This window comes from Acomys russatus, chromosome 1, assembly GCF_903995435.1.
Source record: "Acomys russatus chromosome 1, mAcoRus1.1, whole genome shotgun sequence".
Lineage (NCBI taxonomy): Eukaryota > Metazoa > Chordata > Mammalia > Rodentia > Muridae > Acomys > Acomys russatus.
The window spans coordinates 123,293,822-123,321,724 of NC_067137.1; the positions used below are offsets into that span (position 1 = coordinate 123,293,822).

The window sequence follows — 27,903 nt, forward strand, 5'->3', positions numbered from 1 at the left end:
TGCGATGAGCCTCACATTTAGTTAGTATATTTCAAATTGTTCTAACTGGGATTAAAATGAATAAATAAAACTGAAGAACAACTGGTTAAGGAACAAACACAGGAGTTGTATAGACCTCTCCTCCATAAACATACAAACGCTTAGCGCACGCATGACAACATGCCCTCCCTAGCGCCGGCCACGACAGGAGCCCAAGTGCAGACCACAATGAGATACCATCTCCCTCCATTCTGAGCCTCCTAGGGAAACCAAGACAGAAGAGAGGATGGTGGGGCTGGCAAGGATATAGGATGCTGCGTAGCGTGCACAGCGTCCTGTCGTGTGGTACTGAAGGTGGCACGGTGCAGCCACTGCAGTGAAACACGGCAGCGAGCCCTTAACAATCAAAAGCTGAACTGGTGCTCGACCTGCCAGTCCTGACGTTATCACAAGGAAACTGAAACCGGAACCTGGAGGAGCAGTTGTGTTTGTATGGCCCCTTGTTCACAGCGCCGTTGCACAACAGCTCACGGTGGAGGCCGCGCCAGCGCCCATCAAGAGACAAACGGACAAACTCAACCAAATGTCACCACACAGACTGAAGACACTTAGGGAAGCCAGAGAGTCACAAAGAGAAAACACACCCTCTACTTCCATAAGAGACCTACAGTGCCCAAACTCAGGAGCCATGAGCAGGAAGAAGGATGCTGGGAGCTCAGGCAAGGGAGGAGTAGGGGTTACCTCTAAGCATGCACAGAGTTTCCACCTAGGAAGACGGGCAAAGCTCTGTGGGTCGATGGTGGCGGCGGCAGCACAGAGGTGCCAGTATTCTCCCCGTCACTCAGCTTTGCCCTCGTTGGTGGTAATACAGCAAGGTCTATGCCACGTGCATGTTCATGACAAAAATATATAAGAAAAGGAAAAAAAAATGCTCACGGACTCCAGCCTAGATCCTGAGGGTTCACATACAAAATGCCGGCCCTGGAGACTGTGGCTGGGGTGGCTGTTCTCAGGTGGTGGGTCTCAAACAGAAGCCTCATGGAGGGCGTGAGCGCCACTCGCTCATTGCTGGCGAGAGTCAGCACCTGCAAGGAGCAGCAAGTGGTGGTTATTAGAAGCGGGCGGGTGGCCACGAGGAGCCAGAACAGCGGCCAACAGGCCATCACGGGCATATTGGTCTGAATTCACATCTAAGCTGTTCCTTAAGGAGTAAAATCACCTTATGGACTCATGATGGCCAAGTTAATAGCCCAAACATCATATGAGTTATTATTTGTTCATTTATTCAACAAAAAGTTAAATTTCACAATTCAGAGACGCTCACAGCTGAGACTCTGCAACACTGTGATTATCAAGTGTCCTGCAGTCACTCATAGGTGTGACAGTCCTTCCATGTCCTGTAGTCACTCATAGGTGTGACGGTCCTTCCTAGAACTCTGTCTTCTGATACACAATGTCTTCACTCAGAAGCCAGGGGCCACTAATGCTGCCTAGGAGTGATGCTGGCTCCTGATTTCTCATTTCTGCCACAACAAGAGGTCTTACGTTGCTTTTTTGGTACCACGTGAGGCCTCTTGTCTTTGCTGTTCCCAGGACAACCACACGGCATGCTTGGGAAAGCATTTAAACATACTCTGTAGCCATAGGAACAACTTAATTTGCATTACCAGGTTTCATCAGTTAGCATATGGCACAAGAATCTTTCCTTTGTTGTCTTTGCATTCAATATTTAATCAGAGCATATAAGACATAAGAATTTAATGCCCGGCCCTTAGAAAACAGTAAGGCAGATAAACTGAATTCTTACCTATGCACCTAACCTTCCTGAAAGGTGATTTAATTCAAAGACAAGGGAAATATATTGCCCCAAACTTTTAACCTATGAATCACAATGGATGTTATTCATCAAAATGGTGATTAGATGAAAAATGCCATGTTCAAGAATACAAGGGGTGCTGACATCCGTGAGCAGAAGGTGTTCTCAGCACCACCTGGACATTGCCCTAAGGAGCCCCGCAGTGTCTCTCACCTTGTTATCATCCATGACTGTGTTGAGGGATTCGATCCACAGTGGGTCAATGTCCCCATCCAGGACTATCCAGGTGGGCCCATCGTGTGCGAGATTTGCCTGCTCTCGCAGAATGGCTGAGAAGAGGCCTGCGAAGTAGGAGCAGACGCTGTCAATGCAATCGAGGGCCGCTTCTGAAATACATTGTTTCTCCTCTATCAGCTAAATAAAAGAAAGTTGCTACCTTTCTCACAAGCGGTGTAAAACAGGCTCGAGCTCTCTGGCGAAATACAGGCCCTGAGCTCTCTGGTGGGCTCCGTACTTAGGTCTACTACGCACTGGCTGGCAAGCTTCACCTCCCAAGCACAGCAGCGCTCTTCCTTGAAGAACCATTGTGGGATTTATAGGCTGTAGCGAACATAGACTGAAACCTTGTAGCAAATCATCCCTTTCACCCGCGACGTGCTCCATGTCTATCTTAGACTTCCTACCATAGTTCACATTCCTCATTTTTCCTATTACATCACATTACATCACATTAAATTTTGAAAGCCTGAGCTCCAAAGTGCTAATCATCTCCTTCACAGCTTTGGTCATCAAAACCATGCAAGACTGTGACATGAGGCAGAGAAAAGCGCCCGGTTCTACGTTCTTTTTGGCTGTTATCACACTGTCATGTGTTCAGTGAGCATTCTATAGGTGCTGGCCTTGCACACCTGCTTCAATGGGCATTCTACAGGTGCTGGCCTTGCACACCTCCTTCAATGGGCATTCTACAGGTGCTGGCCTTGCACACCTCCTTCAATGGGCATTCTACAGGTGCTGGCCTTGCACACCTGCTTCAATGGGCATTCTACAGGTGCTGGCCTTGCACACCTGCTTCAGTGGGCATTCTACAGGTGCTGGCCTTGCACACCTGCTTTAGTGGGCATTCTATAGGAGGTGGCCTTGCACACCTGCTTCAGTGGGCATTCTATAGGGGGTGGCCTTGCACACCTGCTTCAGTGGGTGTTCTATAGATGATGGTCTTGCACACCTGCTTCAATGGGCATTCTACAGGTGCTGGCCTTGCACACCTGCTTTAGTGGGCATTCTATAGGAGGTGGCCTTGCACACCTGCTTCAGTGGGCATTCTATAGGGGGTGGCCTTGCACACCTGCTTTAGTGGGCATTCTATAGGGAGTGGCCTTGCACACCTGCTTTAGTGGGCATGTGGTGAACTCCTCTATGAAGTCTTTGGTAAACAAACAAACCACCGCTGGGCTCGAGAGCTAAAGGCAGGTGAGTTCAAGGACAGCCTGAACTATAAAGCGAGCTCCAGCACACTCAGGGCTGTTACACAAAGAAATTCTGTCTCAAATAACCAGAACAGACAAACAAGCAAACAACAACAACAACAAAACAAAACCACAGCAGCTAGTAGAGTCGGCCACCATGACTGAGGTAGACGCCACCAGCTTTCCTAACGGCTCTAAGTTCAAGCCACGTCCACATGTTTCCTGTGTGATAACGACTTTCCCCCTGCTGTGACCCTTCATGAAAATCAGACTCTCAGAAAACATGGCAGAAAGCCATCGACATATCAGTAGTGGCCGCAAGGCGAAAGAATGGAGAATGCCAGGTGAGTTGTAACTCAAAGCAAGTCCTCTCTGTGGCATTTGACCCAGCACGCTGCCCACGTGAGCAGGCCATGGGAGCCCTGGGGACCAGTGCCTGGACGGTGGGAGCATCCAGTGCCAAGACTCGGACAGGAAGAGGTTTGGTCAGTAGGACCTGGGAACAAGAAAGGCAGCCAGAAGGGCTGAGTGCAGGAAAGGAGACTAGAGATTTGTGGAGACCCCAGTAAACAGCCGTGTAGGCCACAGAAGGGTTGGACCCCACAGTAACAGGCACACCGCAATCTGAAAGCCAGGAAGTCGCATCTCAAAGCAGGCTCTGACCTCTATGCAGAAAACGAAAGGCTGGGATATCAGGAAGACTGGCAGCTTGGATTAATGTGGTATCTGTGGAGACATACTGACATTCATTGTATGTATGTGTTTCCCTATATTTCTTCTTCCTCTGCCCCATGCTCCTGTTAATGCTCCCCTTTTCTTTGTTTTGCTCACAGGGTCTCAGTTTGCAGCCCAAGTTTGCCTAGAACTCACTTTTTCTGACACGGGCTGGCCTCGACATCACCGCAAGCACTTAGTACATGTATTTTAAAGTTGGTGACTATTGTGAAGTTAGCTGTAGGGGACTCAGAGGGACAGGGCATCAAGGATTGTACCAGGCTTGGTACACTGGATAGAAGTGGGGCGTCACACAAGATTTTAAGGGAAGCATGTGTTTATCTACAAACACAGGCTGAGCATCCCTTACCCCAAAACCCTGGGGTTAGAAGTGTTTCCAATGTCAAACTCTTAGGAAGTTTGGGATGTTTGCATTGGCCTCCCCAGCCGGACAGTCTTAATTCAAAAATCAAACATCTGAAATATTATGAATCCCTAAACTTATGCACTGAAGGTTTCTAATTCCAGAGTTTCCAAACAGGAAGCATAACTGATTGCCTTCTGTGTCTGACACCTGCGATGCCTTACCTGAGTTCAGTCAGTGTCCTCAACACCTGCGATGCCCACCTGAGTTCAGTCAGTGTCCTCAACACCTGTGACGCCCACCTGAGTTTAGTCAGTGTCCCAACACCTGTGATGCCCACCTGATTTCAGTCAGTGTCCCCAACACTTGTGATGCCCACCTGAGTTCAGTCAGTGTCCCTAACATTTGTGATGCCCACCTGAGTTCAGTCAGTGTCTCCAACACCTGCGATGCCCACCTGATTTCAGTCAGTGTCCCCAACACCTGCGATGCCCACCTGATTTCAGTCAGTGTCCCCAACACCTGCAATGCCCACCTGATTTCAGTCAGTGTCCTCAACACCTGCGATGCCTACCTGAGTTCAGTCAGTGTCCCCAACACTTGTGATGCCCACCTGAGTTCAGTCAGTGTCCCCAACACTTGTGATGCCCACCTGATTTCAGTCAGTGTCCTCAACACCTGCGATGCCCACCTGAGTTCAGCCAGTGCCCTCAACACTTGTGATGCCCACCTGAGTTCAGTCAGTGTCCCCAACACTTGTGATGCCCACCTGAGTTCAGTCAGTGTCCTCAACACCTGCGATGCCCACCTGAGTTCAGTCAGTGTCCCCAACACCCTGCCCACCTGATTTCAGTCAGTGTCCCCAACACCTGCGATGCCCACCTGAGTTCAGTCAGTGTCCCCAACACCTGTGATGCCCACCTGAGTTCAGTCAGTGTCCCTAACACCTGCCCACCTGATATCAGTCAATGTCCCCAACACTTGTGATGCCCACCTGAGTTCAGTCAGTATCCCCAACACTTGTGATGCCCACCCGATTTCAGTCAGTGTCCCCAACACCTGCAATGCCCACCTGAGTTCAGTCAGTGTCCCCAACACCTGCCCACCTGATTTCAGTCAGTGTCCCCAACACCTGTGATGCCCACCTGAGTTCAGTCAGTGTCCCCAACACCTGCGATGCCCACCTGAGTTCAGTCAGTGTCTCCAACACCTGCCCACCTGATTTCAGTCAGTGTCCCCAACACTTGTGATGCCCACCTGAGTTCAGTCAGTGTCCCCAACACCTGCGATGCCCACCTGAGTTCAGTCAATGTCCCCAACACCTGCCCACCTGATATCAGTCAATGTCCCCAACACTTGTGATGCCCACCTGAGTTCAGTCAGTATCCCCAACACTTGTGATGCCCACCTGATTTCAGTCAGTGTCCCCAACACCTGCAATGCCCACCTGATTTCAGTCAGTGTACCCAACACCTGCGATGCCCACCTGATTTCAGTCAGTGTCCCCAACACCTGCGATGCCCACCTGAGTTCAGTCAGTATCCCCAACACTTGTGATGCCCACCTGAGTTCAGTCAGTGTCCCCAACACCTGCCCACCTGATTTCAGTCAGTGTCCCCAACACCTGCGATGCCCACCTGATTTCAGTCAGTGTCCCCAACACCTGCGATGCCCACCTGAGTTCAGTCAGTGTCCCCAACACCTGCCCACCTGATTTCAGTCAGTGTCCCCAACACCTGTGATGCCCACCTGAGTTCAGTCAGTGTCCCCAACACCTGCGATGCCTACCTGATTTCAGTCAGTGTCTCGTACCAGAAGCTTTAGAAATAGGACATTCACATTGGCTTCTCCCTGGTTTACAAGAAGCTCTGACATCACTGCTGTCGACAAAATGCACAGCTCTGAGCAGGAATCTGACAAATGTCAGCCAGCACTTCCTCAGAGCTTGCTTTCTGCAGGCTACTGTGATCAGCTATGCTTTTGATCATGCCAACACACTGCCAATCTGTGACTGTGACTATGGCTTATACTGAAAGACAGATTGAGAGAGAGAGAGAGAGAGAGAGAGAGACTTTAGCACTAGAGAAATAGTACTTACCGTCTTTCCATTCTCGGGTGGCATGATGTATGAAACCAAAGAGTTCATCCGTTGTCACAGCCTTAGGGTTTAAGTCACTCCAGACAGCTTTCTGTTTCATGTTAACATATGTTCGGTTCAAGGTTCTCAAAATCTGAGAAGAAGAAAACTAAGTAAAAGTTGGCCAGATGGACAGTGGAAAATAAAGCTTTCTCCTAACTCGTCACGCACTACTGGATATCCTGTGTGTACAGCAATGTGGACGGTGGGAAAGATGGCCACAGGTCCGTTTCCATCCTCAGCCTGCAAAACTCAACCCCATGGACGCTTAGAGTGGCAGAACCAGCCCATCTGACTCTGAGGCATCCAGACTAGAGAAAGCTGCCTTATCAGTTAGGATCTTTAATTATGTACACAGAGTGAGTCTGAGATCTTTCACTGCACACGTGGCTATATGCATATGTGGCTATAAGCATTCCTGCATGTGAGGTCACTCTGAGAGCATCTTTTAGCCCGTGGTAGAATTGCCCGAGGGCTGTCAACATGGATTGCTGAAATCCTGCCAGGGTTCTCACTGAGCAGATAGAGAAAGGACTGGCAGCGTGCATTTCTAAAAAGGACTCAGGGGTGACAACAAAGCGGGCCTAGACATTCTTCGAGGCCCAGTGATGCAGAGCAGTGAGTCAATCGTCACTTGACCACAGGTGTGGGTTTGCTGGGTGGCATGCCTCAAAGCGAACATCCAGTGCATGGTGTCGCTGCTACCTGGAAGCCAGCTAGTCAACAAAAGTGGAGACCTCAGAATTGAAACTTGCTAGGTGTATATCTACTGACCCAAACAGATGTTGTCCCTTACTGTCCCTTGAAAGCCAAGGTTGTTGTTTGAAATGTGTACCATCCTCACCAACCCTAGGAGCTGTGAAGGGCTGGTGGGAAAAAAGTAAGGCCAACTGTTTTAGGATGCTGAGCGGGCAAGTAGCAGGGTCTGTGTGTTGAATGGGGCAGAACAGGTGAAGAGTAAATAGGTGAAATGCCTCAGGAGTATGTAGCCAATATTTTTTTTTTTGTTTAGAAATCATTAATGTATTAGAAACTATAGAATTTAAATTTATCCTTCCATGAACCATGGCCTACATCTGAAAGTTATACTAACAAAGTAATTATAGGTCTATCAGTAATCTACTTTAATATTGCAATGATTACATTTTTCACAAGGAAAAAAAAACTCTCCACACGGAGCCTCCCTAGGCAGTTGTTTCGCTTTGGGCTCAGCTCTGAGGGCTGGCAAACGTGTGTGCAGCCATGCTCTGGAACTCGCATGCCCGCTCTGGTTATTTTTAGCTGTTGGCCACCAAGTATGTTTATACCCGAGCATCCTGAATGGGGAGGCACACAGCTCTGCATACGCCGTCTGCCAAGCAAGAAAACAAGTGTGCTGCCAGCACTGCCCGGGAAGGCCAAACAGAATCAAGAGGCAGACTAAAAATGGGCCTTAATAACACCTACGGTGTATCATTTCGATGGAGAAGATCACACAGTGCACGCAGCCCAGGACACAGTAAGGACTTCAAAAATGTGGGTGTCACAACCTCCTTTCATCTCAAGCTTTGTTTTGGCCAGGTGGAAGGCTCTATCTCTGAAGGGATAATGAAGGAAAATATCACACTTGTTTTCTTAATGATATGGGAAGGATACCTTACGATGACCCCAAAGAGGAGAGAGGCAGTTTTGATAAAGGTGGGCAGTGCCCATCAAAGCCCACGGGTCAGATGGCCCACTTGGTCTGAGCACTCTCACCTTTGGTGAAAGAGGCCAGGTGTGAGCAGGCAGGTGCCGGCCCGAATATGGCAGGGTGCTCCCTGTCCTGTGTGGAAAGCCTAGCCTCTGGACAAGTGTGTTTGTGAGTGTGTGTGCTTGTGTATGTGTGTTTGTGTTTGAGTGTATATGTGTGTATTTGAATTGTATGTATGTGTATTGTGTGTTTATGTGTGTGTGTTTGTGTCTATGTGTGTTTGTGTGTATGCGTGTGTATATATATGTGTATTTGTGTGTATGTGTGTGTGTTTGTGTGTATGTGTGTGTATATATATGTGTGTGTGTGTGTTTGTGTGTATATATGTGTGTGTGTTTGTGTGTATATGTGTGTGTATATATATGTGTGTGTATATGTGTCTGTGTGTATATATGTGTGTGTTTGTGTGTATATGTGTGTGTGTTTGTGTGTATATGTGTGTATATATATGTGTGTGTGTATGTGTTTGTGTGTATATATGTGTGTGTTTGTGTGTATGTGTATATATATGTGTGTGTCTGTGTGTACTATGTGTGTGTGTGTTTGTGTGTGCCTGCACTGTCCCAGTGTACCTTCTTTCCCCCACTGTGAAAGAAAACAGCGTCTACTGATCAAATGGCAGGGTTTTCAGACCCTAATCAACATTGTTGTGGGCTTCCCTGAAGGGAACCCCAAGCAACACTGAAAACTGCTCCCTCCAGAGAAGACTCCTCCAAGGCTAAAGGTAAAACATGAATTCTCGTACCTTGCTCTTCCCTGTGCCTGCATTTCCAACCACAAAGACGGAGTGTCGCACAGCCAGCAACTCCTCCAGGTGGACAACCTGCACACAGAGAGGTGGCGGTCAGAGTGACCAAAGGACAGCCTACTCACTTCAGTTCTCTCCCACAACCCTACTCAGGCCTCACTGACACATAGGGAAACAGACTGTGGGGCCACAGTATGGCTTCCTGTTGATTTTCCACATGAAAAGCAGAAATGAGAGTAATAGAAGTGTCCGTCATCGCTAACTCCGCCATCACCTTCATCACGAGCATTGTCGTCACCACCACCGTGGGCACGCATGCGTGCATGTGTGCAGGGCAGAGGTTAACACTGAACGCCCTACTCTGTCTTATTCTCTAGAGAACAGTGAGGTGTCTGGATCGGCCTGTCTCTGCACCGGGGTGACAAGCACAGGCAGCCGCACCTGGCTCTCACATGGGAAGGGGGATTCGAACCCAGGTCCTCGGGTCCGCATGCCTGTGCAGCAAGCCCTCTCACCCATGGAGCCACCTCCCTAGCTCCCATTTCATAACGTTCCACAGCACTTGGTACGTGGCAGGAGGAGTTACTTACAAAATCAGTGACTTCACAGGGTTTTGAGCAGAAATGATGTGTGGTAACCCTAACCCTCAGGGGAGTAATGGCTCACATCACATCAACTAAGCGAAACACAGAAGAAATCTCATGTTTTGCTGATCGCGTGTTCACTGCCCCCAGTGCAGCCGGCCTGGGCACAGCTTTGGATAAGTCAGACAGTACCTTCCTGAGTGCTTGTCAGGCATGCTAACATCTCTCTCCCCACAGGAATACACTGATGACTTTACTTTCAGTGTTTTATGGGTTGAAGGGAAAGAGAACACAATACAGTTTTGGTACATGATACCAAGACGTTTAGCAATTAATTAAAAGTATGGCTACCTTTAGAATCGTGACGGTCACTTCTGTGTCTTTAAGTCCTCAGTGAAAGGGACTAGATATTGAAGCATTTATTTCCATGTTCCTTAGCTGACTATAGTAGGAAATGCCTGACAGTACTTAATAAGAGCATACTACAGCCCTGCAATGTAGCTAGGTTTCGGATGAACGTCACCTCAGCAGTTACGGGAACTAGCTAGCCCACCCCTGCCATCAACAGTAATGTGTCTTTTACTTTGAGAATGAAGCTCTCCTCGGGCTGCAGGCGGAGTTCCAGGGTGGACTGCTTGACCATTTGTTCAAAGTGTGGCTTCCTCTGCCGAGGCACGTCCAGGGCTGGAAACAGGTCGCTAACCAGGCCCAGGAACACCGGGACATCATCAGTTACGATTTTAGGCATATTGAAGTCTCTCAGTGCTCTCATGAGCACCTAGGGAAGATGACAAGAAGGCACCAAATCTAAAGGCAACACAGTGCATTTCAAATACTCTAAGTAAGGATTTCAAGATTTTTTTAAAAGTCACAAATAAATGACTGATGTTTGAAGCGATAGGTTTGGATATTGCAATATGCATACTGTGTGGAAGCATCATGTGTTGCCCCTAATTTTTATGTTGCATACCATTTAAAATTAAGTGTAACTTTTCACAGTCTAACAAGTACCTGCTGAGCTAACACACATTTGAAAAGGATTTTCTTTTATTTAGTATGCTTGTGTGCACACATGCATGTGTGCGTGAGTACATGTGTGTCCACAGAAGGCAGAAGACCCTGGAGCTGGAGTTACAGGCAGTTGTGCGCTCCTCAACCTAGGTTCTGGAAATGAAACTCAGGTCCTCTAGAAGAGCCACACATGTTCTCGCTGCGGAGCCATCTCTCCGGCCCCAGAGGACACATTCCAACCCTCGTACCTAAATCTGAGATGGGAGCACTGTTCTCTCTGCACAGGGAGCCCGACACCACCTTCCAATCAGTGACCACAGATGGGCCTCAGTACAAGACAAGAGAGGAAGCTTCCTGCCTGGGAGGCTGTTCTGGTCTTCAGAACGCCTCTGCAACCCATCTCTTGCCTTCACCAAACTCCGATTCTTAGCCGAGCGGGCCTGCCACACCACCCTGCCTGCAGTCCTCTGCAATTGCAGGGTCATCAATACAACTGTCTTTTGGTCTGGGCTTTCGTCTTACACTGTCTAGAAACTAAAGCAGATCCAGGTGAGAAAGGAGCTGAGCTGCTTTAAAGAGCAGTAACTCAAACACCAGAGTAAGTTATGCGAGAGCTACACACTCCATGTTCGGCCGCCACGGAGCAGAAGGAGGGAGGGAAGAAAATGTTGTCTGAGCCTGCGCGGAGACCAAGAAAAGAAACACTAGCAAATTTAAGACAAATAATGCCTCTTACCATAAAAAGAACATTCTAGATGAGTTTAGTTTTCTCCTGCACGCATTCCTGCCCAGTTCAGTCAACTCTTTATCTTATTTCTTTCTAAACAAGGGGACAAGCAGAGTGCTTCCCAGTGGCTTCATGAGTGCTGTGCACCCCACAGAGTCAGCCCCTCCTCTTTAAGCCCACCCCACAGTGGACATTTTGTGCCCCGCCAGGTTGACATGAGTTCACTGTCTTTCCAGGATTAATATACCAACTTCATTAATCAGGGTTCCTAAGTGTCCCTCAAAGGAGATCAAACAGTGATTACCAAACTATTACATCTGTCAAAACACTTTTTGTGGCTGATATTTCAAAAGTGCTTATAGAATCACATTTTCCATCCCAGATCCCCATCCCTGTAGTCAGGAACACTTGTGACCACTTACAAGAAATGCCAGTCCTTAAAATATCCCTGCATTGAGAATAGACGTTTCTACACACGGGGTTACGTGCGCCTCCCCAGCCAGGTGTATGGCCCCATTGGAAGCCATTTAGCTACTCACTCCACAGTGTCATTTAGCAGTACCTGGTCTTCGGGCCTACTTTTATCTCCTCGTTTCAGGGAGCCAGCTACAACCAAGACAGACTTAATAGCGCGAAGTCCCCAGTCATAATGGTCCTTAAAAAAAAAGCAGAGGCACATTTTTCTCAGGGACTGAGCGGGCTCTTTATTCCAAAAGTAAAAGCTGGAAACCAAAAAGAGTTCAGATAAACACACACGTCTGTGATTCACGACAATTAACTCAGGAAGAAGAGTAAATAGCTTTATGAATCTTGTCCGTCAGCCATTTCCCAGGGCTCTGTCTGCAAATTTCTTTCTCCACAGCTCTTGCTCAGTTCCCCATCTCCCTCCTCTGCTCCTCCTCCTCCTCCTCAGTCAAGCTGAAGGCTCAGACCTGGACAGGTTCAAGTGTTCCCCAACCCCCGGCCCTACATTGCCCTAGCCTTTCACATCTAGTCACTTAACAGAACTCTGTTCTGCTGTTGGCATTAAACACAATACAAATGACAAAACTCTACTGCCAACCAGCATCTCTCTGAGGCATGAGAATCATTCCCTGTGAACCCCACTGGCCCTCCTGCAGAGTCCCCTGAGCCTTGCTTACAGTAAGATGCTCAGTGAGCATATACTAAATAGTATAACTTAAAAGTAACTGACTATGTTTGAAACAGGGTATCGCTGTGTATCCCTGGATGTCCTGAAATTTGCTATGGAGACCAGGCTGGCCTTGAACTCAGAGAGATTTTGCCTTTGCTGGGATGAAAGGTGTGCACCACTAGTCTTGGCCCCAAAACTGACTGATTTGGGGGTGACTGGCTTTCTCTCCCCTGTCCCCCTTTCCACCCCCCTCATGGTAACAGTTCTCCCATTTGTTCCTCAGCTGCGCCTACAGACAGGTCACCTCCCCTCCAAGCCTCAGAAGCAGCAGCAGCTGTAGAGTGGACAGAAATAGCCATCTACTTCACAAATGATTGCTGGGGTAAAACTGTTCATGTGGGAATGAATGCTTTGTGGACACTGAAATGATAAATACACGAATAAGCACGCCATTTCATCCATTCGTGGATAATAAAACCAAATTAGGCCTTGGCCATCACTTCAGTTGGTAATAAAAACGGAGAAGAACAAAATTTAAAACACCCGTGTGTGGTGCAGATAATAAAGGTAACAGGTGCGTGGAGAACGTTTTTGTTCAGGTGTGCACGCGTGGGAGTTTGGAGGTACAAATACCTGGATGGACTCCTGAAGTCTCAGCAGAGAAATTATTATTTATTTTTTTAAATCACCGGTCATGGCAGAGATCATCTGGAAGTCACAAGTACAAAAATAGACAAGGGCTGAAGAAGAAAAAGAAAGGCAAGAACCAATAGCTCTGCAAGGTACAGACACTGGGCCATGGCCAAGTCCTTGCAGAAGCAATGCTAAAGGACATAGCAGAAGGGCTGTAGGTCCCGTTCTTGGGAACTCTGAATGTTTAAACTCTGTGAGAGCTACTGAGACAGCCCTAGCTGCTTTCCTGTGTTGTCCGAGAAATGCTGACTTTAGAAAACTATCTTTTTGTTTCTACTTTCATCCAGCTTTACTCCTTTTGTTCTGGAACATTCTCTGGTTCTTCGCACTCCTCTCTCCACTCAGAAGTATCTCTGGGTAGTGCTCTTACCTCAGCTCATATTTTCCCAGCCATTTCATGGATAGAAAACACATCAACAGCTAAGGTCATACCCAGTGTAGCATGCTACTTTTGCACCCAGCAATGCGGTGCGGTGCTTTTCCATGTTATCAAGGTTACTGTTTCCTTCCCAGATGCCTACCCTTGAGATGACAGCATCTCTCTCTCTCTCTCTCTCTCTCTCTCTCTCTCTCTCTCTCTCTCTCTCTTTCTCTCTCTCTCTCTCAGCTCCATATCTCACCCTAACAGCGGACAAGTTAAGATGAGTACACTGCTAAAGACTAATGTCACAAAAAGTCCAAAGCTGAATGCAAAGCTAACTTTAAGAAGACCGCAGCTGACACACACTTGTTTGTAGTACCTTCAGCAACTTCACAAACTTGTAAAAGGCATGCGACAGGAGGAGAAAGAATGGAAAATCCACTCATTCTAGAGACCAGGACTAATAAATAAACGGATCCCCATACATCTTCAAGTAAGGGATTAGCGACCAGTGAGAATAAACATTTCTAGAATCTTTTGCAGAGTCAACCTTACCTCACCCTATGACCCCTTTTGCTTTCTCCACTACAAGAAATGAAGGCAACGTGAAATTTCCCTTTTAACTGTAGCATCAATGACGTTTAGAGAAAATCTCATAACCCTGAGTTGATAAAAAGGCACGTAGAACATAAGTAAGATACTAACATGCTAAGATGTCTGAAATTTAACTTGGAAAAAAAAAAATAAGACTTGGAAAATATGTATTTTTAAAATCCCATAGAAAATACAAAATCATCCCAAATGTCTGTGTCGTTTAAATGCTAAATTATTCAACATCTATATTTTTAATTTTTTATTTTAATATAATATATTATATAATATCTGGTTTAATAACAAAAAAGTTCTCACCTGCTTGGAAAGGAGTTCCTCACAGAGTGTGTACAAAGAAATGAACTTCCGGGCCAAGGAGCGCGCATCCGCAAACCCTTCTGCCATTAACATGATTTCACAGATCAGCTCAGTGTCAGGGGCCACCATGGCACAGGGTCTACAGTGTAAATATGAGCTTTAGTTTTATAATGCGGCGAGGTCACACGTGCATATATCGCTTAAACCAAGTGATTAGCCTGTGCCAACACTCTCATCACTCCTACATAGGTCATAATGGGCTCTGTCAATCAAAGCTAAGAAAGCCCTCAGTTCAACTAAAACATGCCCTCTGGGCACCAGGGAGATGGGGCGACCCTGGGGTGGGGGTGGGGCAAATTTAAAGAAGATGAGGGTTACAATGTATTAACTTAGTCTCTGTTTGTTTGGCAGAGCTCGAGTTATTTAACCCAGAGGCCCCAACCACTGTGAGCCCTTGCTCTCCCGCACAGTTGTACCCTAGGCCCAAAACTTCCAGTGTTTCTGATCTCACTAGCAAGTAGTAGCACATAGTGCCCATCGGTCTCCAGAGAACAATACCAGCCCCACAGCTGGCTGCAGGAACCACCAGACAGACAGCCTCCCAGGACAGCCCCACAGCTGGCTGCAGGAACCACCAGACAGACAGCCTCCCGGGACAGCCCCACAGCTGGCTGCAGGAACCACCAGACAGACAGCCTCCCAGGACAGTATCACTACAGAACTGATGATGGCGTTGTGAGCTTGAGTATTCATCACCTGTGCTGTGATTGACTTAGCAGAACATGATGCATTTTAGTTTTCAGAGTTAGTGGTGCTTAATGGCCGCTCACCAAGTTCATAAATACCGAACCATCACTTTCAAAGCGTACAAGGGGGCGTGAGCATTGTTCCTGCAGAGGCCCCCGGGTGGGTTTGGTTCCCAGCATCCACGTGGCTCACAAGCACCAATAACTCCAGTTCTCGGAGATCCAATGTGGGCTCCTGTGGGCACCAGGCGCGCATGTGGTGCACTTACATATATGCAGACAAAACACTGACACACTTAAAATAAGAAAGTAAAACAAAACCTAGACATTTTAAAACATTCTAAGGACGCACAAGCTATCTCTTGCACGACACTACCAGGTTTTACCAGGAGGGGCTATTTCAGATGAAAATTTTAGAAAAATCTATTTCAAAATTGTGTGCAGGATGGTTTCAAAAAGTTCCCTTCAGAGACAGAAGCCAGATTTAAGGGCTTTCCACTGAAGCCAGGTACAGATAGAATGCAGGCAACTGAATAAGTTAGCCCCACACTTTAGATGTGTAAGGGTGTGCACCCCAAAACATTCACCTGTCTCTGTGAGTGTGTTTACACTGTACTTCATACACATTTGATTTTTTTTTTTTTCACCCTGGACATTTCCCAAAGTATCTTTGTGCCTAGGAGACTTAAGCCCTTATGTAACTTGACTCTAGATTATTTCTTATATTTACTGTTTATCATGCAACAGAAGAGTGGCATTGGCATACCATCCCTCATTACATTAGTATATGCAATAATTTATTAATAACATTTTAGTTACTGGCTAAAACAATGGGTTTAATTGTAACATTTTCATGTATACATACCATGATACCTTTACATCTCCCACTACTCTCCCTTGTCCCTCCTCCCAAACGGACCTGTTTTCATGTCATATAAGTTTGTATACATGTTTAAATCTAAATTCTGCACATAAGAAAACACAAATGGTCTGGAGTGATGACTCAGCAGTTAAGAGCACTGGCTACTCCTCCAGAGTTCAACTCCCAGCATGCACACAGTGGCTCACAACCATCTATAATGTGATCTGATGCCCTCTTCAGGTGTGCAGGTGTACATGCAGATAGAGGACCCACGCATTAAAAAAAGAAAAACGCACCCAATATTCTGCCTTTCTCCTCCCTTCTTCCTCCTTTGGAACTTTAACTGCCCCTTCTGTGCTGGGAACTGAAGCCTGGTCCCAGGGACTGCTAAGCACGCGCTCAGGACGCTGAGCTGCATTGTGCAGCCTGGAGATAGCAGCACTCACCATGCGTTCATCCCATACCACCCAGGGTGCTAACACCTCCTCCTGTCTGCTCTCTCTTAATTCTAACAGATCCAGAGGCAAGCCCTCTTCCTATCCACCTTTCACAGAGACGCAGGCTGACGCATGGCGTATCATCGTTCCTGGTAAGTTAGGACTCTGGAGACTAAATTAGAGCAAAAGCCTCAAAACGATCCTGACACTGTTACTAGTGACAAAACATAAATGATACTGTAGTTAGTCTATCAATTTTTTTTTTCTGAAAATGTCAAAAAATTAAAATTTAAAGACCCAAATGAAAGAAGTGCATGAGGAAAATTTTGTGAGAAATCTGGAAACAGCTCAGGGGTAACACAGCCCTCGAATAAATGTGCTCTGTGGCCACTGCATTCCCTGCTGGGGCAAAGATTCTCTAGCTGAAGAGAACAGATGCAGAATACTCTGCCAGAGAGAGCTGCTGCGGTGAGGAGTGGAAAGCATCTGGCATGAGATGTCAGAATAGTTGACGAGCTTTGGGGAACAGAATTAAATGCTAATTCTGTTATTACCCACTGAAGTCTTCATTTTATGAATTATATTTTGAAAGTAATACCATAAAATTAGAATAAAATATAAATGAATTATTGGTAAACATAAAAATGGATGGATAAACTTAAAAGAATTAAAGGGACTCACACTAAAAACTACAAATGTTCTTATAATGTATGTAAAGGCATGCTAAGTAATGAAGACACACCTCTGAGGGGCAGTGGTGGCTCACGCCTTTAATGCCAGCACTCGGATCGCTGTGAGTCCGAGGCCAGCCTGGTCTACAAAGTGAGTCTAGGCCACCCAGGGCTACACAGAGAAACCCTGTTTTGAAACAACAACAACAACAACAACAACAACAACAACAAAAAACTAAGAAAGAAAAAAGAAAAAGAAAAGAAAAGAAAGGAAATACTGTCAATCCTCAAGACCTCCAAAAATCAATTGTTAAGCCATTAGATTATCCTCTGGGACCAAGAGGAGGTTGGACAACACGCTATTGCTACCATGTGAAATTAGTAGCATCCTTACAGATAATGCAATGGACAAATGCACACTAAAGCACTCACAATCCAATCAACAGGATAAACTTCATAAAAGATGCAGTTCATCAAAAACTAAGCCAAAGAGAAAGAAAATCTAAATAAATTCATATCTATTAAAGAAATTCATTACCAAAAAGATTTCCATTAAGAAAAATCTTGGTCCGGGTGGTTTCCCTGATTTATTCTGTCAAATACTTTATCAACAAGTAACACCAGCCCCACACAGTCTTAGAAAACACAATGCTCAGCAGCTAATGTGATGTCAGCATTACTCTGATGCCAAAATCAAAGATTACGAAGAAAATACTACCGACCAGTGTCCTCTGTAGTACAAGTCTTTAAAAGTCTCTAACAAAATTACAGCCTATTAAATCCAGCAAAACATGTGAAGATAATGCCTCTCTGGGTGAATGAGCTTTATCTTGAGAGCAGAAGATTAGAGGACTGCTTATCATCAGAAAGTCAATTGATACAGTTCAGTAAATCAACAGAATAACAGAAAACACTTAAAAAGCTGTAAAACATCAAAATCTGCTGAAGAAGACATAGTTGAAAATTTTCCAAGCCTTAGCTAAGTAAGCTTCCTTAACTAGAACATTAAAAAAACAAAACAAACAAACAAACAAAAAACACAAGATGATTGGTAAATTGTCATTTATGATTTTTGAAACGTTTATTTTTGATGGGCACCATCAAAATTTCAAAAAATCAAGCCACAAAATAAGAGAAAGACTTTGTTCTGTATGTTTTCTAGTAGTTATTTAATAACACACACACACTATGGGAAAGACCAACAAACACACGAAATCATACTAAAGACTGTGACCCCTCGAGGGAATACAATGTACCACACTGACACATTACAACAGATCAATTATACAGTAAAACCTGCAACTAATACCATAATGTCGGCACTGCTAACAACGTCAGATTCGACAAATACATGAAACAATGGAATTCTCACTAATGGTGAAAGCGTAAAAGGAGCCAGGGGTCTTTGTGATACTGCATTTTTTTTTTTTAAATTAGAACATGCATTTGCCACATGACTGATCTTAGATATGCATGTAGAAGAAAGGAGGATGTGGTCATGTGAAGACTTTTCACACACACACCCATTGCAGCTTTGCTCACAGAGGCTCCAGACTTGAGTCACTGCAAACGCCCACGGACTGGTGAACAGACAAACACTTGTAATATGTCGGGACTGAGAAATACTCAGTTTTGAAAGCAACAAACCTCCTGAGCAGCCCAAAGCTCAGACCAATCTCAGAACCAAAATGTCCAGACAACGATGCCAGAGAGCGGTAAGGAAACTGGGCTCATCACATCAAAACTAGCCACCTTTTGCCCTAGAGAATCGTGACCCTAGTCTACAGGTGCAGAGATGACCAGGTCTACAAATCAAACATTTGCTGACGGCAAGTAAGAAGGAAACCAATTTTAAAACGTTTCTTTGATATCCATAGAATGACTTATTAGAGATGAAAGCTAATTTACAGGCTATCCTGGTAAGATACATGAATTTATTTTTTCACACAAAGAGTTACACTCTGGCTACTTCATCCTGCAGAGCTGATCAATAGTTTGATCGTATAATAACCATCAATGCTGAGCCGGTGCCCTCAGAGGACAAGAATGTCACATGGGTGTTCAGAGTCATCTCAGGGATGGTTGGAAACTCTATTCTAGTCCCAAGCCAGAACCCACTGAAGGCTGTGTGTATGTGTGTGTTCGTGCACATGTGAGTACTCACGTGCATGTGGAGCATATGTCAATATATGTGGAGGCCAAAAAATAACCTCTGACATCATTCCTTCGGCCCTATTCAGACACACACACACCTTTGAAACAAGGCCTCTCATTGTCCTGGAACTGACCAAGTTAGTCTAGCCTAGCTAGGCAGTAGGCCCCAGGATCCCAAATCGAACACAATCCACAGATTTTGGAGATGCTGAGGAACAGTGGTGGGGAACGCCTTCCTTCTCTGTAACTAAGCCTTGTCTCTACAGGTGCAGTGAGTATGTATACACATTAAAGTGCTACAATCCATGTATCAGAGCAGCTTTGAGTCCAAGCCGAGGTTCTTGAGGCAGCACTGGTCATGGCTGCACGTTGTGATGACACGCACGATTTGAGGTGGGCACGTTATATGTTCAGAACCAAGATCGCACTGGAGTTTACAAAGATGCCTCTCCAACTCATGACGCACTGGACTCTGAATCAATTTTTGGCCTTGCACATTCAGAAACTTTTTACTGTTGCCAAATTTTTCATGACCCCACATTTAGTTACTTGAAGCCCCAGAGGGTCATGGCTCACAGTTTGAGAAGCTAGCATTGACAGGAACTCCAAGACAGACAAATGTACCCTTAATCTCAGAGAGTCCTGTAGGACACGGGTTTTAGTTTCCAAGGGGCACAAGGGAACTCCGGAGAGCTTTGGGACTGTCTTCTCAATCTGAGTGTCTGTGCTGTCCCATCAGGTGTTCTCTTAAATGGAAGCACGCCAGAGCACCAAATTACACCTGAACAAAGCAGTGGAGAAGATACCGCAGTCGCAGTGGGCACTGGAGGCACGTGGAGGGCCCTACACATCGACTGAGTATTTGGAGCAAGTGCGCCAGCCGTGGGCCAGCCGTGCATTTCAGTCATCAGCTACTGAGTTTACATTTAAGAACGTACTGTGGGGTTGAGAGAACAACTCGGTCACTAAAGTGTTTGCCACACAAGCTGTGGCCCTGCCTCAGTCTCCACTACCCATTTAAGAGCTACTTGTAGTAGCACACACTTGCACTACTAGCCTAGTGTGTGAGACGTGGAGGCAGGAGGATGCCTGGGGCTTGCTAGCTGAATTGGTGAGTTCCATGCCAGGGAGAGATCTTGCCTCAAAAAATAAAAAATAAATAAAAAAGAAATGAGATGGAGAGCATTTGGGGACGACACCCATTTTCAACCTCTGGCCTCCATATGCACACGTCCATGCACATACACACATATGCCTGAAGACTCTACTCTGCGGTCATAACTAGAAACAAATAATTTTAATAAGAATAAATGTTTATAGCTTGCTCTTTTGGTATCATAAAAAGCAAAAACAAGCCTGCCACACCAGATAAGACAATGAAGAAAGTGTAGATGAGCCATAAGAGGGAAAAGTTTTGGAGTTATACAAAAATGATATTTTCAAAGAATTTTCAATAGTATGGTAAAATATGTATGCCAAAATATTACAAAACAAAACTAAATAAAACTATGCCTACTATATTTTAAGTCTATAAAATAGAGATTATAGAAGCGACTAGAAAAGTTATAACTTCCCTTTATATATTTCTGTATTTGCCCAATAATTTGTGAAAATTCTGCTTACAAAAAAACATCTTAATGAAAAGACTGGTATTTAATACTTGGAATTACTACAGAAACTTTACATATTAATTTGAGTACCGGTTTCAATACACAAGGGTAAGTTTATCAGGGAGAAAATGATTTCAGTAAAGGGATCTCAAAGAGATAAGTTTACCACAGGAAATTAAATTCTCAGCTAAAAGCCTTGTCAAAGTAAACCGACGTTAGGTGGCGTAAGCGCACCAGATGTGAGCTGCGAGGCAAGCACTTGCCTGAAGAGAGCTTTGAGATTCTCTGGTAATTCGGTTCGGCCAGCGTATCCCGGGTTCATAGTAATAAATATTCCAACGGAGGGCTGCAGTGGGATAGTCTCTCCAAGAAATACAAATCTACCATAAAGAGAATGTTGACGGAATTAAATGTATTCGCTGAACATGAATGCGCGTTGACAAATGCAAGCCACTGCAAGATGCAAAGGTGTATTAGAAAGCTGTCTGTCCTGGGTAATTTTTCTGTAAGATTCATAAGCACACACGGTTTGAATGTTTTGAAGCATATTTATTAAGGATACCCTCCCCGCCTCCAGAATCACAGTTTTGGGAAGTGCTTTTTTTTTTCTGTTCCCCCATAGCCTATAATGGAAAAATGAAGAGTTGACTATTTAGCTACTTAACCTGTAATGAATTTACCTTCTGCTCCATGGAAGGAACACTGCACAGACAGTGTCCACGTTCGTGGGACAAAGAGACCCCTGTCCAGCTCATCTCTGCGCTCACCCACCTCCTTTCCAGCTCGCTCAGTAAACCTCTGCTAAGCATCTCTGCAAGGTGGGGCAGCCTGACAGTTAGGGCAGCAGGACAGTGGCCTCTGCTGGACTCAGCATCCAGAACCATGCATGCCACACATTAGGAGTGACAGTTGCCTTTTTCTGTTCCAATTTCCTCATCTAATAAAAAAAGCAGAACCTCACCTACAGGTGGTGATTTGAAAGACTATGAATATAAATGGTTAACAGCACAGCGCCCACCCAGAGGGCCCAGTGACAACTCAAGGGACATTAGCTACGACAACTGCTATCTTTATTACTCTCATGCCAAAGCTGGGGAGGAACAATTTCAGAAAGAAATTATGAGGGTTGTGGTCAGACTGCTGATGACCAGGGCAGTGAAATGGTCACCAGCACAGATGCAAGTGTGATAGGCCTCCAGACAGGGCCACGCAGACAAAATGCAAGGAGGTCTCAGCAACATTTGTGGGAGGAAGTGGAAGGCTGAAGTACTCTTTCAGAGGACAGAGAGCAGACCGGCAGACACCCAGGACTTCTGGTGGATTTAGATATTAGGTAGCTAACAGCAGCACAGAGGAAGGGTGACTGTGGCCATGGTTTAAGCCTCACTCCCCCTGCACACATAACAATGATTCAAAGGGAGGGGTCTCTAGTGAAAGGGAGGGGCTCCAGTGAAAGGGAGGGGGCACCAGTGAAAGGGAGGGGCTCCAGTGAAAGGGAGGGGCTCCAGTGAAAGGGAGGAACTCCAGTGAAAGGGAGGGGGCTCAAGTAAAAGGGAGGGGGCTCTAGTGAAAGGGAGGGAACTCAAGTGAAAGGGAGGGGGCTCCAGTGAAAGGGAGGGAACTCAAGTGAAAGGGAGGGGGCTCCAGTGAAAGGGAGGGAACTCAAGTGAAAGGGAGGGGCTCCAGTGAAAGGGAGGGGCTGAAGTGAAAGGGAAGGGCTCCAGTGAAAGGGAGGGGCTGAAGTGAAAGGGAGGGACTCCAGTGAAAGGGAGGGGCTGAAGTGAAAGGGAGGGGCTGAAGTGAAAGGGAGGGGCTGAAGTGAAAGGGAGGGGGCTCAAGTGAAAGGGAGGGGCTCCAGTGAAAGGGAGGAGCTCCAGTGAAAGGGAGGGAGCTCCAGTGAAAGGGAGGGGGCTCCAGTGAAAGGGAGGGGGCTAAAGTGAAAGGGAGGGGCTCCAGTGAAAGGGAGGGGGCTCAAGTGAAAGGGAGGGGGCTCCAGTGAAAGGGAGAGGGCTCCAGTGAAAGGGAGGGGGCTCCAGTGAAAGGGAGGGGCTCCAGTGAAAGGGAGGGGCTCAAGTGAAAGGGAGGGGGCTCCAGTGAAAGGGAGGGGGCTCCAGTGAAAGGGAGGGGGCTCCAGTGAAAGGGAGGGGCTGAAGTGAAAGGGAGGGGGCTCCAGGGAAAGGGAGTGGGCTCAAGTGAAAGGGAGGGGCTCCAGTGAAAGGGAGGGGGCTCCAGTGAAAGGGAGGGGCTCCAGTGAAAGGGAGAGGGCTCCAGTGAAAGGGAGGGGGCTCCAGTGAAAGGGAGGGGGCTCCAGTGAAAGGGAGGGGCTCCAGTGAAAGGGAGGGGGCTCCAGTGAAAGGGAGGGGGCTCCAGTGAAAGGGAGGGGGTGCCAGTAAAAGGGAGGGGGCTCCAGTGAAAGGGAAGGGCTCAAGTGAAAGGGAGAGGCTCCAGTGAAAGGGAGGGGCTCCAGTGAAAGGAAGGGGTCTCCAGTGAAAGGGAGGGGTCTCCAGGGAAAGGGAGGGGGCTCCAGTGAAAGGGAGGGGGTGCCAGTAAAAGGGAGGGGGCTCCAGTGAAAGGGAAGGGCTCAAGTGAAAGGGAGAGGCTCCAGTGAAAGGGAGGGGTCTCCAGTGAAAGGGAGGGGTCTCCAGGGAAAGGGTGGGGTCTCCAGGGAAAGGGAGGGGGCTCCAGTGAAAGGGAGGACGGCTCCAGTAAAAGGGAGGGGGCTCCAGTAAAAGGGAGGGCTCCAGCAGGTGGAACCAGCCAGATGCTTGCTTTGTGGTCAGGCATGATCACCCTTAGATCTATCACTTAGACTGTGCAGGGTAAGGGGAACTTAATCAACTCATGAGATCATGAAGGAGCCTCTCAGCCTGCTTGTGACCTAGCCTAAGGAAGAAGGAGAGAGGCCTCAGGCATGTAGGCAGGGCAAGTGTGCCTAGGAATTTTCAAATCGCTTGTGACTCCATTACATAAATCTACATGACAAAGGACGGCCTTGGATGACTTCTGGCTTTCCTCAGATAATGGGATTCTGACTAAAAGCCAAGTATGGCTGGGGATCAAACAGGAAAAATTTCAACTTCTCTAACACAGCTCTCAAGGAGGGTGTGTGTGTGTGTGTGTGTGTGTGTGTGTGTGTGAGAGAGAGAGAGAGAGAGAGAGAGAGAGAGAGAGAGAGAGAGAGAGAGAGAGAGAGAGGAGAGAGAGCGCGCTCCTGCGTGAACGAGCAGGATGCTAGAAGCTGGGTCTCAGGACCCTGTGGGGTAGATTGAGAGGTTTCCTAGAGGTGGTAACATCTCAGACAAACTGGAAACTTCTAGAACATGTGGTCTGAGAAGGGGTGTGGGGTGGGGAACCTTTAGTGGTGTACAGAGTGGAAGTGTCCCCAGGCACAAGAACTGTAGCAGCAGAGCAAAATACCCTAACAGTGAGAGAAATGAACTCGCTGGCTCAGTGCAGCCTTACTCCTGGAGGGAGGCTAGCCTCATATGTGGGGTGTCATGCTTGGCTCTCAAGGTTTAGACATCAAACTCCAAATGCTGGCTGTGCTTTGCTTTTGGAATAAGGCATCACAGGGCAAAGGGTTTGCATTTCAGATATATCTGGGAAGGCTTTTGTCCCCAGGCACTGGAAGGACATGAAGGTATCCCTCATCGGGATGGGGTCCCAACAAAGCAGCTGGTGACCAGAAGAGAGGGACTCGGACTTGGGTGTATTAAAGTGGCAAAGCTTAGGACGTCAAGCAGATTCTTGAGCTGCTATATGTAGCTGTGTCCAGAAGTCTAAAAGATGAAGGGAGGGGGAGTATAGGCGCCAGGGAGTGACAGCCTGGAGATGGTCAGAGCTTGAGTGCTGGGCAAACTCATGAGGAGAGAAAATAGACATGGAAGAAAAGCCTGTAAGCACAAGCCCGTGAAATCCAGCATTAACAGCACAGGCCATAAAAATAAGTTTAGAACTCATAGCTAGCAGTGACACGGGGCCTACTGTGTCCTAGAACCTTGTCCAAATCCCTCCCATCAACCAACACCGGGCTCTGGAAGGAAGGCCACTCGTTCCAGGTGAGAGAAACACCTGGAAAGGTGAAGCGAATGTGAGACTAGCCAGAAGGAAAAAAAAAAAAAAAAGAATACTGACACCTCCTCACTCATTGACCTCAGCACAATAATTACTAGTAAAGATGGGTGGTGGATTATTCACTAGCACAATCCAAAATTATCTTATTTTATCCACTTAATGTGACAGAGAGAAGTAAGGAAATACTGAGAAGATAAGCTTATCTTGTGATTGTTTGAGGGAAAAATAAAAAGAACAAAGGCAAAAGCAAGGAAGGAAGGAAGCAAGGAAGGAAGGAAGCTAGGCACGGGCCCACCTCCTCTTCCCGGTTCTGATGGCATCATGGATCGTCTTCACCTGCACTGCCACCACGGACAGGACATCCACAGCAATGCGGTTGAACTCATCAAAGCAGCCCCAGGCTCCCGTCTGCACGAGTCCTTTATAGATGTTTCCTATGGACTACATACAAGGAAGCGGCATGGTCAGAGTGGAACAGAGGGCTTGGACCGCTAGCAGACAGACAGACAAACGGATGGATGGACGGGACAGCCTCGATCTGCCAACCAAAGCGCTCTAGCTAGCATCCGGAGCTTTGGTGCCAACGTGACGTCACAAATGCAAACATTTCCTTGCTGTGAAATTTTGCTTCATGCACAAAATTACTAAACCTATTGAGCAAAGTCACCTTCAACCCGCAGTAGACGTGCATGTAATGGGAAGGAATTGCATGTTTAGACTTGGACTGCAGACCTACACTAACCTAAGGATCAAAATACAGCAAAACCTGAAAATTTCAAAATGAGAGACACTTCACCGCTCCAAGCATTTCAGACAAGGTCTACGGCTCTTTCCAAACAGGATTGATGCTGCTAGGACACATTTTATGTGCTTAATAACTCACCCTGTAGTCCATCTGCTCCGAGCAGTTGAATACATAAACCATCATCCCCAGGGCACGGCCAAGGTCCTTGGTGGTTTCTGTCTTGCCTGTGCCAGCGGGGCCGGCTGGAGCCCCGCTCATGGTCAGATGAAGTGACTGGGTTAGAGTGATGTAACACCTGCACACCAGAGAACACAGACAGCACGGTGAAGCCTGTGCTTTCCTGACACACTGGGGATAAGTGGTTTCCTTTAAGAACGTGGCTGAGAAGTCAAGGCTTAGACATGATAAAGGCAAAACCCACTGGTGTGCTTCTGGTTTCTTCGCAGCAGTCGTGAGCTGCCAGCTTTCCGGGTTGAGCACTTAAAACAACTAGAGAAAAACGTGCTGTTTCATTTCCCAGGAGCTGTGCATCTGAATATGAATGCCTTTATTTGTGATGTATAATTCTATGTGAAGACAGCACTCATATGATAGACAATGCCTCAAACCATTTATAGACTAGAGAGATGGAGGGGGCCTTAGACGATGAGGGGTTAAACATGACTGCATTAAGTTGCTATGTACCAAACACACTAAGAGCTGAGATGCACATGCACACCTATAAGTGTGCAAATATACACACCTACTTCAATGCAGAAGGTGAGTGCAGTTACCAAATGGAACACTATAGTCTGTGTATTTTAGGATTTGGAAGGTGTTGCACACGCATTTAGATTGTGATGCTTATTTGGGTAGGGAGGGGTCGAAAGTGTCATCCAAAATACAGAACTTAGCATTTGCAAAAGAGAGCAATACTAACAACCATCAGGCCTTCAGATGGCGGAAGATCTTTACTTGGCTCTCCACATTGTTTTTTGTGTTAGTGCAGACAGGGATGGTGGTACAAAGACGCATGCATGCCTAGGGCTGGGAGGCCAGGGACTAAGATCTAGTCCGAGGACCATCAGACACCAATGTGAAGCCTTCAGACCTCAGCACCTTGAGATCTCTTATCCACAAAGTGAGGGCTGCAGGGCTGCGAAGCTCCAAAGAGTTCAAAGCACTCCGCCAATAGAGACAAGTAGAAAACAGGCCATGGTCTTTCCATCACACACAGCTCGAAGAGCACCTCAGAGTGAAATGGAGTAGAAAGACTCCTACACAGCAGCAACTGAGCCCTGTCTGTAGAAGACACATGGTCACCTGTCCCTTCACTTCCCTCTGCCTACCATCAGAAGGAGCCAAGTGTCCAAGCTCCAATTGACGTGTGGTAAGTGCACAAATGGCATTTCCAGGACACTTGCCTGAGGGCATTTCCTTTGGGCTTCTTTTCCAGGGACTGAGGCAACCATGGAAGCTGTGATCAGTTTGCCAGCCACCCACTCGGCCATGATGTGGACACACTCACTTAGTAAAGTGAGACATCAGCTTCTGTGTTCATTAAGACACTCAACTGTCAAGCTTTTCCTAATGACAGCTTAGCGGTAACATCTTCACCACCATAGCTGTCTGTCAGTGGCAAGCTGGCCAACCTGTCTCTGAACCTGCTCACTGTAAGGGGAGACAGTGCCTGCCCTGCCTAGTTTGCAAAGGGGTGTCCTCATCCATCAAATGTCAAGTGAGACAGAATGGATGTATTTAGAGGACATCACTATGCTTACAAAAACCCACAGGTAAGGCAAAGGATGGGAGGGAGATGAAACACACAATTAAACACCTTTTCTAATGTAATCTGCACTAAAAGAACATGCATTAAAAAAAAAAAAAAAAACTTTCAAATGGAGGATATAGAGATTTTTAAATTAAAATTTCCTAATCAGCCAGGCTTCACACATTGGAATAATTTACATTTCCCCCATTTTTTCTTCTGCCCCTTTGCCTCTCTTCTGCTCTTTTCTCCTTTTAATGGCATGCACATGGTAGCTGTGGTGACTTTGAGGCAACCATGTCAGGTACAGTGTTCAATTCTTTTGCTATGAACACTGTAACGAAGGAAGGAAGGAAGATGGTGTCCGTCTCAGGAGGAGGTGAGGAGAAGCTGATTCAGACAGCTCCAGGAGGCGCTGCCTCTTGATGAGCTCATGCGAACACCCCTGAGACATCTTTACCTTTATGACTTTCTACGT

The 27,903-nt window shown here is 46.7% G+C and overlaps 1 protein-coding gene across 1 annotated transcript in view; it reads right to left on the minus strand.

The window, feature by feature from the left end:
* The window catches only part of Dnah11 (dynein axonemal heavy chain 11), a 326,041-nt gene that overhangs the window by 159,894 nt on the left and 138,244 nt on the right, over positions 1 to 27,903 (minus strand). Inside the window, exons 33-42 of the mRNA XM_051152523.1 lie at positions 25,817 to 25,973; positions 25,229 to 25,374; positions 21,123 to 21,239; positions 14,380 to 14,518; positions 11,844 to 11,936; positions 10,127 to 10,321; positions 8,957 to 9,034; positions 6,441 to 6,573; positions 2,009 to 2,136; positions 916 to 1,064 (exon numbers count right to left, since the gene is read on the minus strand). Of these exons, the coding sequence (XP_051008480.1) occupies positions 916 to 1,064; positions 2,009 to 2,136; positions 6,441 to 6,573; positions 8,957 to 9,034; positions 10,127 to 10,321; positions 11,844 to 11,936; positions 14,380 to 14,518; positions 21,123 to 21,239; positions 25,229 to 25,374; positions 25,817 to 25,973 (1,335 nt within the window). The remainder of the gene's footprint in view (positions 1 to 915; positions 1,065 to 2,008; positions 2,137 to 6,440; positions 6,574 to 8,956; positions 9,035 to 10,126; positions 10,322 to 11,843; positions 11,937 to 14,379; positions 14,519 to 21,122; positions 21,240 to 25,228; positions 25,375 to 25,816; positions 25,974 to 27,903) is intronic.